The sequence below is a fragment of the Acanthisitta chloris genome, unplaced genomic scaffold, assembly GCF_000695815.1.
Source record: "Acanthisitta chloris isolate BGI_N310 unplaced genomic scaffold, ASM69581v1 scaffold2068, whole genome shotgun sequence".
Taxonomy (NCBI): domain Eukaryota; kingdom Metazoa; phylum Chordata; class Aves; order Passeriformes; family Acanthisittidae; genus Acanthisitta; species Acanthisitta chloris.
In genome coordinates this window covers 103,107-119,010 of record NW_008686267.1, presented here as the reverse complement: position 1 = coordinate 119,010, position 15,904 = coordinate 103,107, and the positions used below count along the sequence as shown (strand labels likewise).

General features: G+C 50.5%; 1 protein-coding gene across 1 annotated transcript; it reads left to right on the top strand.

Annotated features, from left to right (window-relative positions):
* The first annotated feature begins 1,898 nt into the window (after positions 1-1,898).
* DBH (dopamine beta-hydroxylase (dopamine beta-monooxygenase)) lies at positions 1,899-15,263 on the top strand. The gene is given in 13 exon segments (XM_009080044.1): positions 1,899-2,055; positions 2,058-2,224; positions 4,412-4,558; positions 5,855-6,112; positions 7,568-7,744; positions 7,908-8,010; positions 9,238-9,404; positions 10,089-10,232; positions 10,344-10,382; positions 11,229-11,288; positions 11,938-12,065; positions 12,545-12,704; positions 15,129-15,263. Coding segments are annotated over 13 exon segments (1,842 nt in total).
* Positions 15,264-15,904: the final 641 nt, after the last annotated feature.

The window sequence follows — 15,904 nt, the reverse complement described above, 5'->3', positions numbered from 1 at the left end:
TGAGGATCACTTGCCTTCCTGCCATGCTGGCAGCTCAGCTTCTTCTCTTTACAATGAGGAAACAAAGCCAAGAGAGGAGGACAAGTGGGTGAATCTACTTGGAGGAGGTCAGGAATGGGGAAAGACAAAAATCTGTTCTCAGGAGCTTTTGTGACGTAGCCAGACATCTGCTCGAGCACCAGGGCTGGAGGGTGAGGGACATCCATCTGATGCCTTCAGTGCATCCAGGAACAAGCCCAGGAGCCTCAGGCAAAGGGAGTGATGCTCATGCTCCTTCAGGAAGGTGAGTGGAGCCGTAGATTGGTTGAGGTGCAGACCCAGTTCCTCAGGCAGGAGCCCAGGGCACCTCGAGGGCTCAGTTCACAGCTCCAGTGAATAGAGTCCCAAGAGATGCCACAGTGGGAGCCTTCCCAGGCAGGAGCAAAATCCTCCTGCACATTATGCTATCCAGACATGTGTTTTTAGGGCTGACACCCACAGCAGTGGGAAGGCTGGTGTGGGACTGGACTGTGCACTGGGGCCACTGGACCCATGGGGTGTGGGATAGGGCAGTGGGATGCTCATCTGGGAGAGCTCAGCTCTCTGCCTTTCTCTCTGCATTGGCCTTTTGCCTGATAAAGCTGAATGAGAGAGCAAACCCTCTAACCAGCAGGTCACCCCACAAGGAGAGATGCTCTGGATCAATTGACGCATTCCTGAGTAATGGTTATGTCTTAGGACAGTAAAACCTCATCGAATTTAACGTGGAGATGCACACATTGATGATTCATTAAAACACCCGGGCACTGAGCTGAATCTATTTCCTCTCATTACACAGGGCTGAGAAACGTGGATCTGCCCCTGTGACATTGCTGCAAGGACCAGGAGTGAAACCCAAGACCCAGAGGGGACTGGAGGGGACTCCATACAGAAGGTATCTGAGAGCATTGCCTGTCACGTGAGCTGGCATTAATAAAACAAGACCACAAACTCAGAGACTAAAGCAAGACAGTGTGTGTGTATCAAAGAGCTTGAGGCTGTTCATTATAATTCCAATTAACGTAGAAAAGTTAATAACTGAAAGAGAATACAGCAGCCTTTAAACAAATGAGAAGGGGGATGGGGAGAGACAAAAGGTATCTTTAAACTGGAGCCAAAGTCCCAGCTGCTACAAAAGCAAAGAAATAACAAATATGTAACACATCTAATGGTCCAGACAGGCAGGAGCTTTTGGTGGGAGCCAAACTGGGGTGGGAGAGGAGCTGAGTTTTGCATGGAGAACCTTATTTTTGGATGCTGTGCTGGGTTTGGAAGGGCCAGAAATAAATCAGACAAAGGCAAAAAAAGGAAAGGAGACAGAAGAGAGAAAAGAGGGGAGAGGGGGGAAGAGGAGAGGACAGGACAGATTTCATTTCCGACTGTTTGGGGGAAATCAACGTTTTCTGTGGAATTTAGCTTTCCAGGGAAAACCACTTCAAACAGTGTCAATATTACTTAATGCCTGGGAGCTCAGACCAGGCCCTGCTCACAGTCAGGTCTCCTTTGTGCTGTTTGGACACATTTGGGGTGATGTCAAGCAGAGTACATGGAGACCCAGACCAGAGGCACCACGAGCAGGGCAGAGCAAGAACAGCCTGTGAGCAAACAGCCCTTTCCAGCCACTAAGGAAGATTTAAGAGCGAATCACATCAGCCCAGTCAAATTCAATTGCTATTGATAATGTCCATGTGCAATTAGAGCCAATTAAGGGGAGGCAGAGAATGACAAGTGTTTGGCCAGGAGCTGGGGGTGGGGGGGTCAATATAACAGTCCAATTTCCCAACAACCAAATGCAATTAAAGACTATCACTTACCCAGCTTGCCCAGGAGGGCCAGTGCATAAATGGGCAAGGCCAGGCACGGGGTGCTGTCCTGGCAGCATGCAGACCTCGGGGAGCAAACCCTGCTCCTGCCCCAGCTTCAAGCTGCGGGAAATGGCATCCATGTACTTCACCATGATCGCGGTGTTCCTGGTCATCTTGGTGGTGGCTCTGCAGGGCTCAGTACCCCGTGGGAATGCTTTTCCCTCCAAGGGGCCTCTCTCGAGCTTTCCTGGAATGTCAGCTATCCCGAGCAAGCTGTGCATTTCCAGCTCCTCATCAAGGACCTGCGGTTTGGGCTCCTCTTTGGGATGTCAGACCGGGGCGAGTTCGAGAACGCAGACCTGGCTGTGCTCTGGAGTGATGGGCACAACTCCTATTTTGGGGTGAGTCATCTGTATGTTTGCATGGCTGTTTTGAGGCTCCCTCTCTGCTTTTGAGATTCAATCCCTGCAGGTGAATCTGACTCCTGGTTTGATAGAGTGGGGCTGGTCCAGGGCATGGTGCACGCTGGAGTGGTCTCACTGCTCAGGTGGAAGGGGATCAGAAAGGTCTTGGGGATTTCTATCCCAGAGGAATGCACAGATCAGGTCCATGTGATGAGTTTGATGAAGGAATTAAATTAAAAAAAAAGAATAAATACAGCAGCATATCAGCAATGCTGAGTGAAACCAAAACCTGGATGTCTCTGCTGTGTTTAGCTGCAAAGAGCTGCAATGGGTGATTGTACTGACCAGCTCACACACATACAGAGGATGCATCAACACCTTGGTTCACTAATGTGCTACTGTCAGCCACGTTAATAATTAACTACAGCTCCCACTAATGACTTTGAGACAGGGCAAAAGTCATCAGCCACAGAATCTGCTCTTGCCAGCACCGAGAACCCATCAGTGTCTCGTGTCCGACACCACCGCAGGGATCAACAGGCTAACAGGACAACCTGGGGTGCTGTCAGAAATTAAACATGCAAATGTATTTGAGTGATATGCAAACACTTGGTGGTAGCAAATAGGGAGGGAGAAACTAATTTCTAATTGTGCTGTTTGATATTGCTGCTGCAAATCTCCATCCTCTCCGACACAGTCTGTTCGTCCGGGTTCTTGTTTGGGTTGTCTTTCCACCCTGAGGCTCTCCAGTCCCATCCTCAGACCACCACGTTAGGCTTATTGTGATTGTGCTTGGCTGCAGCAAGCAACTCCCATTTTTTCCCTATGTGAGGCTTTCCAGTAAGTTAAATTTTACCTCTTTGCTTACTTCAAATTAACCATAAAACACATTCTTTCGCAATCAGCAGCAATGTGATCTGCAGCGTAATGAAAGCATGAAAAGAAGGGCTTATTATCTGCACTGTTTTCCTGCTAATTACCAGCCATTCAGGATCTGTGGTAGCCTGAATGCTACAGTATTTCACAGCATCATGTTAAGGAAAAGTTCATTTCTAACCTGCCTTCATGTTCTCACCGAAACACCGAGCAGCATTGGGGTTTGCTCTTTCACTTGGTGCTGAACAGCATCCTGCATGGAGCTTTCAATAAATCTCTCCAGTCCTGGTTTTCTCTCTCCCAGCATCCTTTCTTCTGGATAAGTATGTCAGCTGTTAAAAAGATCCAAATTTGCTTAACCCCCCATATACTAAGAGATTAATTTGCACACCATATTCCTATGAAAACAAATGTCATGCGAGCTCCATGTAGCTGATTTTACTCTCCCCCTCTAAGGACAATATGTTCTCGAAATATGACTCTATACTTCTGGCTGAAATGATGCCAAGTTGCTTTATTCTTTCGCTTCTGGTTTTTTCCTCCAAGATAAGAGGACCAGTGGCACTTGTGAACATACAGCAAGGTACTTCTTGGGTGCCTTTTCTCAGTAAACAAAAGATATCAATGGGTGAAAGAAATGATCAAGGCAACAACACTGCTCAAATCCAAATTATTGCAGGATTTTATACTCCAAACCTTCAAATCCTGAAGCACAGGAGTAACCTACTGCTTTGCTTCTCAGTGTGGCTTTGCCACCATCCTCAGCAAGGAGCAGTTTTTGGGAGGATGTGTTGGGCTGCTAGAACAGTCTGGCTGCAACAAATTAAGGATTTTGAAGAGGAACAGCAATTTCTAGCACTGACACTGCAGCCCAGCAAGGGTGTGATCTTAAATTGAGAGAAGCTTGTTTGTGGAAAGGGTCTTGGAGGGCACATCATCCCCCTCCAAAAGTCCCCCCAGCTAAACATACCCAAAACACAGCACAGACCAATGCAACACCTTCGCATGTCCCTGTGGGTTCTCCTCCCCCTGCATCCTTTTCCCAATCACATCTCAACTTGTAAAGGTCCTTTCTGCAGACTATTAGTGCTGGGTCAGGTATTTCACAGGTCTGTCTGTGCTGAGCACCAAGGACCTTGTTGCAGGGGCTGTGCCAGCACAGCTCTGCCCAGGGGATGTTGGAGAGGGCATGGGGCAACCAAAACACAGGGTCTCTCCACCGTTGGGATGAGGAGGACGGGCAGAAGAAGGACCTCAGGTACCTCTGAAGGTACCTCATGGCTGAGCAGTGTATTTTTCCTCCCACAGGATGCCTGGAGTGATGCCCAGGGGCAGCTCCACATGGATTCACAGCAGGACTATCAGCTCCTTGGGGCTCGGAAGGCTCCTGAGGGGCTCTACCTCCTCTTCAGAAGAGCCTTCAGCACCTGTGACCCCAAGGACTACCTTATTGAGGTACACTCCACTAGAGCACCCCCCCAGTCCTGTCCCAGCCCTGGGACACCAACCTGCATAGTCATACCTGGATTTGGAGAGAGCATCAGGTGTCTGTGCTAAGGCAGAAAGGAAGTGAGCTACAGATGTCAGTCCTGGGACATGAGTAATGTTTGGCACAATCTATTTACAACCCTTCATAAACCTCTATAAAGTGTAGATTTTAGCTCGTTTGCATCATCGGCTCCTGTTCAGCATGTGTTAGGTCTATATAAATACCTTCTGCATCACTCTGGTTTGCAGTCTGGAGCCAACTGTTGGGAGTGTTACAAAGAGGGATTGGTGTATCAACAGGAGGCAGAGGAGGGTTGAGGCAGGAGCCAGAGTGAAGGGACAGCAACTAGACCCATCTCAGTGCTCTTGTGTGTGGCTCAGTGACATCTCTCTGGGTCTGGTTCATCACTGCACTGTGAGATGGGATTTGGGGGAAACTTTCCCAGTGGAGATATTCAACAGCTTCATGGTCTCAGCCATGGACCCCAGGTGCAGGCAGGAATCAGTGCAAGGCTCATCTCAGATGAAAGTCTTTGTGGGCAGGATATTTTAGAGCCAACGTGGGCACAGAGTGTCCTTGAGTTTTTGTTGCTGGCTTTCAAAAGCTTGTCTTGTGGTGAGAAACATCTACTGTCTGCCAAAACACTGAGAGAGCCCTGGAGGAAAAAAAAATGTGTGTGAACCAGGAAAAGACTTGCAGGTCTTTATTCTCTGATCCTGCAAGAAAAGATTATTCTCTTTTTCATTTTGCCCTTATCTCCTGTCCAGAGCTCTCTGCATTCAGTTGTACCTTCTTTGCTTGCAGTAGACTTTCAGCAGAGCTTCTTGTGGTACCACATCACAACAGAAACTGGGAGAAAGAGGATTTCAAGGAGAAGTTCTGGGGCTGGGCTGCAGGGTGGGATGAGCTCTGAATCAATGTGATTGTCCCAGCCTGGAGCTCAGGAGGGATAAGGGGTTCTGAAGGAGCAGAGAGGATGTTACCCTTATGGAACTGATGCCAGCTGGGGAAAACTTTTCAGACTCTCCCAACTGGTAGGGAAACCTCTGTGACCACTTCAGCCAAAGAAATGCCCTGAAATCTATAATCTTGCTGGGACAGCATAGCAAAGTGAGCTACGGATGCAGTCAGGGTGGTTTCTCATTTGGGGATGAGTCAAAAGACCTATTCCTGGCTTCATGCCACCAACACTGGTGCTAATAGCCCATGCAGCTCATGTTCCTGCATGCAAAACTACCTGCTATACTTTGCTCTCTGTTCAGGATGGCACTGTCCACCTTATCTACGGGATCCTGGAGAAACCAGTGCATTCCCTCCAAGCCATCAACATCTCTGCCATCCACGGAGGACTGCAGAGGGTGCAGCTGCTAAAGCCCAACATCACCATTCCTCAACTGCCCAGCAACATGAAGACCATGGAGATAACAGCTCCAGATGTTGTCATTCCCAGCCAGGAGACAACCTACTGGTGTTACATGGCAGAGCTCCCAGAAGGCTTCCCCAAACACCACATTATCATGGTAAGAGGCAGAGGAGGGCTGCTTTCCCCAGGGCAGATCAGCAATCATGTTCACATTCATCCATCCTGCCAAGTCCATCTCTTCCCTGCCCTGTCAAGGGAGGTTTTCAGACTCAGATATTTTCCCCAGCATGGTATCAAAACATCTCCCACCAGCTAGAAGCATCCTTACGTCTCCTAGGGAACCCCAAATCAGAAGTTTCTCAGCAGGAGGTTGCCAGTTGCTGTCTCCACCAGCGCAGACTCAGAGCTGACCCCCTGCAGAAGGCAGAGCTGTAGCCATCAAGGACAGACCTGTAGGATTATGGCACACAGGATTGTATCCACATGAGAAACAAACGAACGGGGCTGTGCAAGAGCAGGGCAGAGTGAGCCAGGATGTGAACTAGCTTCTAAAAATTAAGCATACTACAAAAAAAAAAAGAGTTAAAGACATAAATGCAACTTGTCTGCATTACCCAGACATGTTGCAGGTGCTTGGGTCACCTCCCTCAAAGGAGAGGCAGAAACCTGCTGGCAAACTAGTGCCAAGGAAAGGATGAGCTCCTGGGAGATCATCACCCTGGCAGACACGGAGGTGGCTCAGCAGGTGAAATGGCACTTCCAGAGTCAAAGCCACACAAGGGGGAGAGGGAAAACTTGATACACGAGCCGAAGCGAGTGCTCAGTGATTTATGGGGAGAAACGGCGCTGCAAAGGAAAGATCAGAAGGAGGATTTTCTCTCCAACAGATGGTGTGAAGTGAATCATCTGTGTGTAAGTAAAAAGTGTGTAACTCCTGATACCTTCCGGCTGCTGCAGATCATTTCTACAGCTGGCACTTCTAGCCAGAGCCATTCCTCAGACTTGTTTAAGGCACTCTTTCTACCCCAAATCCCCCTCCCCATGCCCCGAGCAGCTGTTAAAAATAAAACCTCATAGCTGCAGGCAGAGCTCCTGCAACATGACCAGGACCCCTTTTAGGAAAAAGTAATGTCCCCAGGGTCACCTCAGCCCTGCAAAGCTAGTAAAGGACTCAAACATCATGAACCAGACCAAGGTCTTCTGCTGATCAGATGTGTTTGTTGCTGGTGAAGGGATGAGATGTTTCTCTGTGTGTTCTGATGTGCTCTGGGTTGGTCCCAAAGCCAACCAAGAAACCAAATGTTTCCACAACTGCCCTGAATGCTCCTTGGGCACTAATACTATGTCAGTTCCCCTTTGAAGCACCCAGGTGCTTAGTTCTGGCATAACTCCCCTTGGGAGCCAAAATCTAAAGTGAAAGCTCTTGGCCCTTGGTGCCTCATGTCCAGAACAAGCTTCCCTCCCCACCACAGGGCAGAACTGTCTCCCATTCAGTTACAGGTAGCAGACATACCTGGCTTGGCTCCTCGCAGAGCCTACAAGACAGTAGTCCCAGGGATGGACTCTCAGAAAACAGTCTCGGTGTGTCCTGACTCTTGGATCTGCTTTGCAGTATGAGCCAGTGATCACAGCAGGCAACGAGGCTCTGGTCCACCACATGGAAGTCTTCCAGTGTGCTGCTGAGTTCGACAGCTTCCCCCACTACAATGGGCCCTGTGACTCCAAGATGAAGCCAGACAGGCTCAACTACTGCAGGCATGTGCTGGCAGCCTGGGCCATGGGAGCACAGGTGGGTGTGAGATGTGCTCACCAAGCACAACCAACAGCTCAAGTCATGGCCCTCAGCACACATTAGGGGTTAGATTATGGACAGATATTTGCCTTAGGCTTTTCAGCCTTGTCCCCAGAAAAGCCACCCCACTGCTCCTGTAACATTCTCCCTCTGCTTTCAGGCTTTCTACTACCCTGAAGAAGCAGGTCTTGCCTTTGGTGGCCCAGGCTCCTCCAGATATTTGCGCCTTGAGATCCATTACCACAATCCCCTGGTGTTCAAAGGTGAGGGGGGTGCAGAGTGATGCCCAGTGACTCCCCAGAGAGGCTGTGGCAAGAGGGCTGGGGAAATGCCAGAGAGCGATTGCCAGCTGGGGAGGGCTCTGCCCAAAATCATAGCCCTCTTTGCGATTTTCTGGAGACCTGATGCTCCCAGATCTGTCCTAGCAGGAAGAATACATTGAATTCCCACCATACTGCTGCTTTTCTGGTCTCAGCAAAGTCATCCTCACTGTAAGGTGGACTCCATCCTTGTGCACACCCTGGGTGAGGAGGGATGCTCAGGAAAGGAGTCTGACTGAGCCTGCAGGCAGAAATCTGCCCCTACAGAGCTTCTGCAGGGATGAGATCCAAGGCAACACCAGTATTTGGTTGGGCTGTCTCAGGGTGTCCCTCCAACATCTGTTCAAGGTGGTGGTGGTGGGTCTGAGCTCAGAGCAAGAGCAGCAGTGTGCCAAGTCACCAGAGAGACAGCAGCAGCCTGGGGGGGATGGGGGGGGGAGATGTGGATGTTGTTTTACTGTACTCCTGCTTCGATAACATTGTCAGGAGACACATTGGGGGAAAAAAAAAAGGATTCCAAACAACCAGTTTCTTCATTAACATAAAAACAAGTAGCTTCTTGACTACCCAAGTATATTTTTAGGAAACCAGAGCATATGTACTGTAGATCAATCATAGCACATTCGGCAAGTTGAGAAGAAACACATCTATAAATACGGAGCTCAAGTCTTTCATAATTTATCTGCTTTTGCATGTTAACCAATAGTGTCTCCCCTGTTATTCTTATCCCTGGGTGGGCTCCAGCCCGGAAACAGGGAGGTCAAAGCCAGCCTGAACCTCTTCTGACCTACTGACCCTGCCCTTGTGCTTTGCTTGCATGGCCTTAGATTTCTGGATGCTAAAGAAGGCGCAGTGAGCTATATCTCTGAGGGAGTTCTCCAAAGCAGCTCATGCTATGTCCTTCTGCTTTGGGCTCTCCAAAGACACTGCTTACCTTTCTCTCCTAGGAGCAATTCAACCTCAGGTTGGTGACCTCTGTAGGGAACTAGGAATGTGTCTGGGACCCTCAGTAAAGACTTGCAGGAAAGTGTCTAGGATTTTAAACAGCAAGAACCATACAGATGAAGAAAGCTGTGATGCTGATGTGCATCTCTCCACTGCGGCACAGCATCGTTTTTCACACCTGACCTTGTCCCTGAGGTGACTTGTCCTTGTCCTCTCCCTGGCCAGGTCGCCGTGACTCCTCAGGGATTCGCCTCTACTACACAGCCACACTGAGACGCTACGACGCTGGAATCATGGAGCTGGGCTTGGTCTACACACCAGTGATGGCCATTCCCCCAGGCGAGGATGCTTTTGTCCTCACAGGCTATTGCACTGACAAATGCACCCAGCTGGTGAGTGCCTGTCCTCTCTGCCCTGGCTTCACCTTGGAGAAGAAAGGTTCAACACGGCTTTTCCCCAAGTTCCAGGCAGCACTGAGCTCCAGGCTCCAAATTCCCAGTTTTAAACTTACCATGAGGTTATGCTGAAAAGAAAAAATCTGCTGTGTACAACAAACAGAGAGCAGCTGGTTGGGATGTGCTGAATCCCCTTCGAAGCAGCTCTCCTGGGGAGCCATCTGCTCCAGCTCCCTGGGGTACCATTCCCATAAAACTTACTGCCGATCTGGCTGTGTCCTGGTGGTGCTTTCCCCCACAGGGATGGGAAAATTGGCTTCTGCTTTCAAGGAGCTTGCCAAGAGCTCTCTCAAAGACGGTTCCAAAATGCCCACCTTGCTCTCAAGGATGTTTTCATAGGGCCTAGCCAAAAGGAATCATTTGTGCCATTGCTAAGGAATGCAGGGAAGCAAACAACATCCGACTCAGCTGCTCCTGCTGACTTAGAGCCTTAGTTTGGCAGTGAATTGTGAGTCTGTCCCTCTGCAAGGAGCCCACTGACACGCTGCACAAGGGTACAGGGAGCCCATAAATCCCCATGTGAGAGCCAGCCAGGGACAGCTGGTCCCCAGCACACAGCAAGGGGAGGGGAGGGAAGAGGGATGGGGTTGGGCACAGGGGTTTGAGTTGTCCTTCCCCCAGGCTCTGCCTGCTGCTGGCATCCGCATCTTCGCCTCCCAGCTCCACACTCACCTGGCAGGAAGAAAAGTAGTGACAGTGCTGTCCAGGGATGGGAGAGAGAGGCAGGTCGTGAACTCTGACAGGCACTACAGCCCTCACTTCCAGGTATAGAGAGCTGCATGGGCAGGGGGGTCCTGGCTGCATGTCACACGTGCCACTGCCCTGGGCACAGAGCCATGGCATTGCCCTGATGTGACCCCTTTCCTTCTCTTCCAGGAGATCCGCATGCTGAAGGAGGTGGTTGCAGTTTTTCCAGTGAGTTGCACCAGAAAACGTGGCAGTTTCCAAACAGCACACCCTGACCCCCTTGTCTCCTTCCATCACCCCATCCCCTCTCAGGACCTCCTGGGGGGCTGCAGGAGGACACACTCCCTGTGGTCCCTGGGTCATATCTGCCACCCCCACACAGGTGCCTTGGGGACACCAGGGCCCATCTCATATGGCACAAAACTGGTGTGTGGGCAGCCAAACCGTGCTGGGAACTAAATTAAGCACTTCATTTAGCTGGGCTTCGTCTAGCAGAAGGAGGCTCCTCAGGGGGTGAGGATGAACCATGGAGGTGCCCCCTTTCCTTGCTTGGTAGAAGAAGAGGAAGAGATTTGGCATCAGTGGTGGGAGAAGGTGGTAAAACAGAGGTGGAACATGCCCCTGGGGCCTTTTAGGTGAGGAAGAACCTGGCTGCAAAGCTCAGGGCACCTACAGGAGCTGCTGTGCCCCATGAGGCTGCTCAAAACACTCAGCACCCATTGAAACCATACCCGGGGTTATACCCTAGGGTGTCCTCACAGTCCTCAGCACTGACTGTGGAGGGAAGGACTTGTGCCATCAAGTTGGGAACAGATTTGGCACCTCAAACTGTTGCCTGAGTGCATTTTTTTAGGTGTTTCAGCCCTGCAGAAATTGTTAAAAAGCGAGGAAAGCAGGAAACACCATCCGTGGGATACAGCCCCAGGGAATCTCTGCAGGGGATGCAAGTTTAGCAAGCACTCTTGTGGCATCACAGACAGTGCTGCTGGGGAAACAGGCTGCTGGTATGGGGAGCAGAGATCTGCTATGTTGCACTCTCCATTCCCCAAATTTTCCTGTGTTTGAACCCTCCAGGGCGATGAACTCATCACCACCTGCACATACAACACAGAGGACAGAAGCAGAGCCACTGTGGTGAGTGGGGATAGCTCATCTGCCTGTGTGGTCCTGAGGTGTGTTTGCACCCCAGGGTTGGGAGCACTCCCAGAGTGGGCACCTGCATGAACCCAGGCTGAATCACAGCCAGAAACCAGAGACAGAGCAGGAAGGGACCTCGCAAGGCTCTGCTGCCTGCAGCAGGGATGTTAAGGTGCTAATTGTAAAGTAGCATGTGTCACTCTAATTCCCATCACAAACTGTTCCACCAGGGATTAATTGTAATTAAAGAGAAGTGGCATTTTTTGACAGTGCATGTTATTTTCTTACATAGGCAGCAAAAGAAAAAAGAGCCTGTCAGAGGTACTATCAACAGGGACAGAGCTAAATATAGCAGAGGGATTATAGAAAATCTGCATTTTAATGTAAACCACACGGTCTAGCCTGGAAGTCTGTCCTTGTACAAAGGGCAGACAAGCAGAGTGCTTGTCCTTCCCATGCACCTGAAGGGATGTGTATATCTACATCTACATAGATAGATACAGATTATAGCTATAGATAAAAATACAGATTATAGCTATAGATATAAGTGTGCACATAGAGGTGTAAGCTTTGTGCCTCTCTGCCCATGCATCCCTGGCAGGGCATAGCAGACCCTGCTGCCATCACCTTTGTGTCTGTGCTGCAGGGAGGGTTTGGCATCCTGGAAGAGATGTGTGTGAACTACGTGCACTACTACCCCCAGACACAGCTGGAGCTGTGCAAAAGTGCTGTGGATCCAGGTTACCTACACAGATACTTCAACCTCGTGAACAGGTAACTCCCTGCACAGTGGGACTGAGGGACCACTGCAGAACCCTTGGCTGGCAACACTGGAAAAAAAGGCAAACCCAAGATTTTAAGGATGACAGTGTAATGAGAACAGCCAGGAAGGCAGAGCAGTCCTGGGGTGGGATTTCTTAGCAAGAGTCAGTGCGTGACCAAGTGTTTAAGTGCAGAATATTCCCTTATAACCCAAGGCAGACACCAAGCATCCCTGCCAGAGAAGCAGGATGCAGCCCATCCACCCAGGATGAGGGGGGAGATGCTGACCTTGCACAGGGTGTCCTACCCACAGGCACTAGGCTGGCCTCAAATCCTCCCCTGCAGGTGCTGGCTGCTCTAGGCTCTCCTTGTGCCCATCACTGACTTCAGAGCCATTCCAGGTCAAGCTTTAGGAAGGAAGGAATTAGTCACAGCCAGAGCTGAGAGGGGAGAGCACTGCTGTGTTTCAGTGTGGCATTTCTCCTGCCCAGGTTTAACGACGAGGAGGTCTGCATGTGCCCACAGGTCTCTGTCCCACAGCAGTTCTTCTCCATCCCTTGGAACACGTTCAACAGGGATGTGCTGAAATCCCTCTACAGCTTTGCTCCCATCTCCATGCACTGCAACAAATCCTCTGCCGTCCGGTTCCCGGTATGTACAGCCTCACTTCCCAACAAAACTCCCAGCTGTAGGTAAAGAGCAGCTTGGCAGAGCTGTGCCAAGCACACAGGTCAGGTCTCTGGTGCTGAGGACACATCCAAATCCAGTGGGATGTGGGCAGGAAGCTGGAGCTGCCAGGAGAACCTTGGCATCAGCAGGACACCGAGCCCAGCCCACCCTGGTGCTTAAACAATCCATCCAGAACCCACCGTGGATATGCCCAGCCAGATTCAATTAGGAGCTGCATTTGCATAAAGTGATTTGGAGGCTGCTTTTGCTGAGCATTAAAGCAGGGCCAGCTCCAGATCCAAGGAGAAACGTGAGGTGGTTTTTAGGATTTTGGCAAATCACATCAGGTCCCAGCAGAGAGAGCTCATTACGCACAGCATCTGTGCAGCCTCCAGACGCAGTGATCCAGCAAAATGTGGAGGATAAAGGACTGAGAGATCTTTAAAGAAAAAAAACGGGCCTAGTGACAAGGGTCATGACAGAGATGATGATGAAGATTTAAACCTACTGATGGCATCAGCTCCCAATGCCATTTATCAGTGTAATAAACTTAGATGATACCCTATTCCTGGATCCAGCACTATCCACTGCAGCACAGGAGGATGCCAAGCTGATTGCAGGGATGATCATCAGCTTTCTGCCCCTTTAGCAAAGTCTGGAGGTGGCAGAAACTTTTCTTGTTCCCTGCAACTGGAGACTTGGTACCTCTTGGCCATGCAGAACTCCACTGCAGGGACAGGAGTGGTGCAGAAGTTTAGTGCAGCAGCAGAATTATGAATTAAACTTCTTAATTATGGCCCGGACAACTCTCTTGATTTCAGAGAGAGGACTCAGGAAGGGACTCAACCAGAGCAAAGCCAGTGCCAGCACAAAGTGGGTCAGGAGCATCACAGCAAGGGCGAAGGAGCTGAGCTGCCCCTCTGCTCTGCTGGTGTTTCAGAGCGAGCCTGACTTTGAGACATCTCATTTATTCCATACTGTTTCTGCCAAGAGAAAAGCACCAGCTTCTAATTAAGCTCATGTTTTTGCAGTTCAGTGATCCCAAATCTGACGATTTCTGGAAGGAACTGAGTGCTGTTAATTATCAAGCAAAATCTCAAGGTAGCACTTGTGAGTGGCAGCAGGGACAGTGCCATTCCCCAAGTCCCTGAACCCACAAGGGCTTCCAGTAAATTCTCTATATTCAGATTTCCACTCAAAAGAACTGAAACCCACAACTACTGAGACACTCCAAATGCCCCTGCTCTATGTGAAAAGCAGGCACAGGGTTTGGGATGTATATCAGCAGGGCAGATGCCACAGCAGATGGGATCAGGGCTGGAGCTGAGCCCTGGAGCAGGGGCACCCTAAGCTTCCTTAACTGCTCCCCTAAGCCATGAGGGCACAGGAGAATAGCCATTTCTCCAGTTGGTGCTCCCTTGCAATGCTGTCCCATCTCTGGTCGCTCCCCATGAGCTTTGGGAAAGTCTTTCCATCCCTCTCCAACTTTCTCCAGGGTTTTCCTGGTGCTGGTGCAGCCTCTGTCCCATTTCGCTTGACATATCACACGAAATTTCAGCTGAAAACATAAATTCAACTTTCATCTTGCTGATGATTCATGGCTCTACCTCTCCTCTCCAGACCTCCCTCCTCCTGCTCACACTGTGGCTCAGCCTCTCGCTGACATTTCTGCATGAGCACACAGCCAGCAGCCAAACTGTAGCATCACCAAACCAGAGCTGAGCCCAGGCTGAGCCTCCCTTCACCCTCAGAGCCCCTGCCCACATCTCCACCAGCCACTGACCCAGACCAACACGTCACATCTGAGCTAGATCCTGCTCGGCAGGCTCAGCCCTCGGCTCTGCCTGGACCTGGCAGATTGCTGTTTGCAGGGAGCATCCCCAAGACAAGGTGCCTCCATGCATGCACAGAGCTGGGGGTTTTGTCCAGGCCGTGGTCACCCTGAGCTTTGATGGCTGTGACAGCTCTTCCCCAGCTCTTCCTCAAAGCACCTCACCGTGGCAGCTGCATCCCTCTTGTTCCAGCAAGTGTACAAGAACTTCCATGCTGGAATGCTGCAAATTCCTGCCAACGCCTGGTAGAGGGTGTTTTTTTTCAGGCCTGGTGGGACTTCCTGGCTTGAGTTGCCTTCATCTGATTTGGTGGCTAACACTTTTTGGGGCAGCAGCATCCTAATCATGGTGGGTTTGTGAAACATGGTGCACCTCAGATATCTGTGCTGCTAAGAGGATGTGTAGCTGCTCCTGCAACACAAATAATAGTAACACCCCGTAAGGAAACATCCTGGTTTGGGCTAAAAGCACTTCAACTATTACAGCTCATTTCATTTTTACAAGCAGGGAGAAAAACAGTCTCCAAGTAGCTGAAACTCAAGGCTTGATCTCATAGTGCCAAACTCTCTTGCAGGGCGAGTGGGAGAAGCAGCCACTTCCCATCATCACCGAGAGGCTGCGAGCGCCTGTCCCTCACTGCACACCCACCCCAGGGCCTCAGCCTGCTACCCCTGTCCCCCTCAACCTGGGCAAGCTCAGGAGGGACTGACAAAATTCCCATTCCTTCCATCACAACAGGAAGAGCATCCAGGCAGGAGCATCCATGGGGAACATCCTGTCACTCTCCCAGCATCCTGCCCACACAGCGATGCCACCCTGTCCCCTGTCTCCAGAGGGGGTTAGGGCTCATGAGCTAGAGTTCAGAAAGTACTCTGGAGATGGAAAGTGCTATATTTAGTGTGTGATTAGCAATCCTGGCTCTGAGTAATGCTGCTTTCCACCCCCGGAATAATAATGTGGAGGTTTGCTATTGTGCCAAACCCAGCACGGCCCCAGGGAGGGGGGAAGAAGTTTGTTTTCCTGCAGGGAAACTGAGGCATGAGGCAAAGATCTGTGTGGGAGTAGCATACAAGCCTTCCCAGTGCCCCAAGGTTCTATCTAGCTCAGGATGGCTCCACAGTTGCTCTCCCATGCTGGGAGCTGTGGCAGGGATGGAGGAGGAATGCCACAACTCCCACCTGGCTCTTGCCTCCCCACTGCAGGGACTGCAGCTCCCCATCATGCTCCTTTCCCCATTCCCCTGTGCTGGGGATTATTCCTCTGGATGCCACCAGATGCCAATGGCTGGGAACAAATGATACCTCTGTGATGGGCTTCAGAAAAGGGGAGGGATGGGGGAGGGAAGAGACA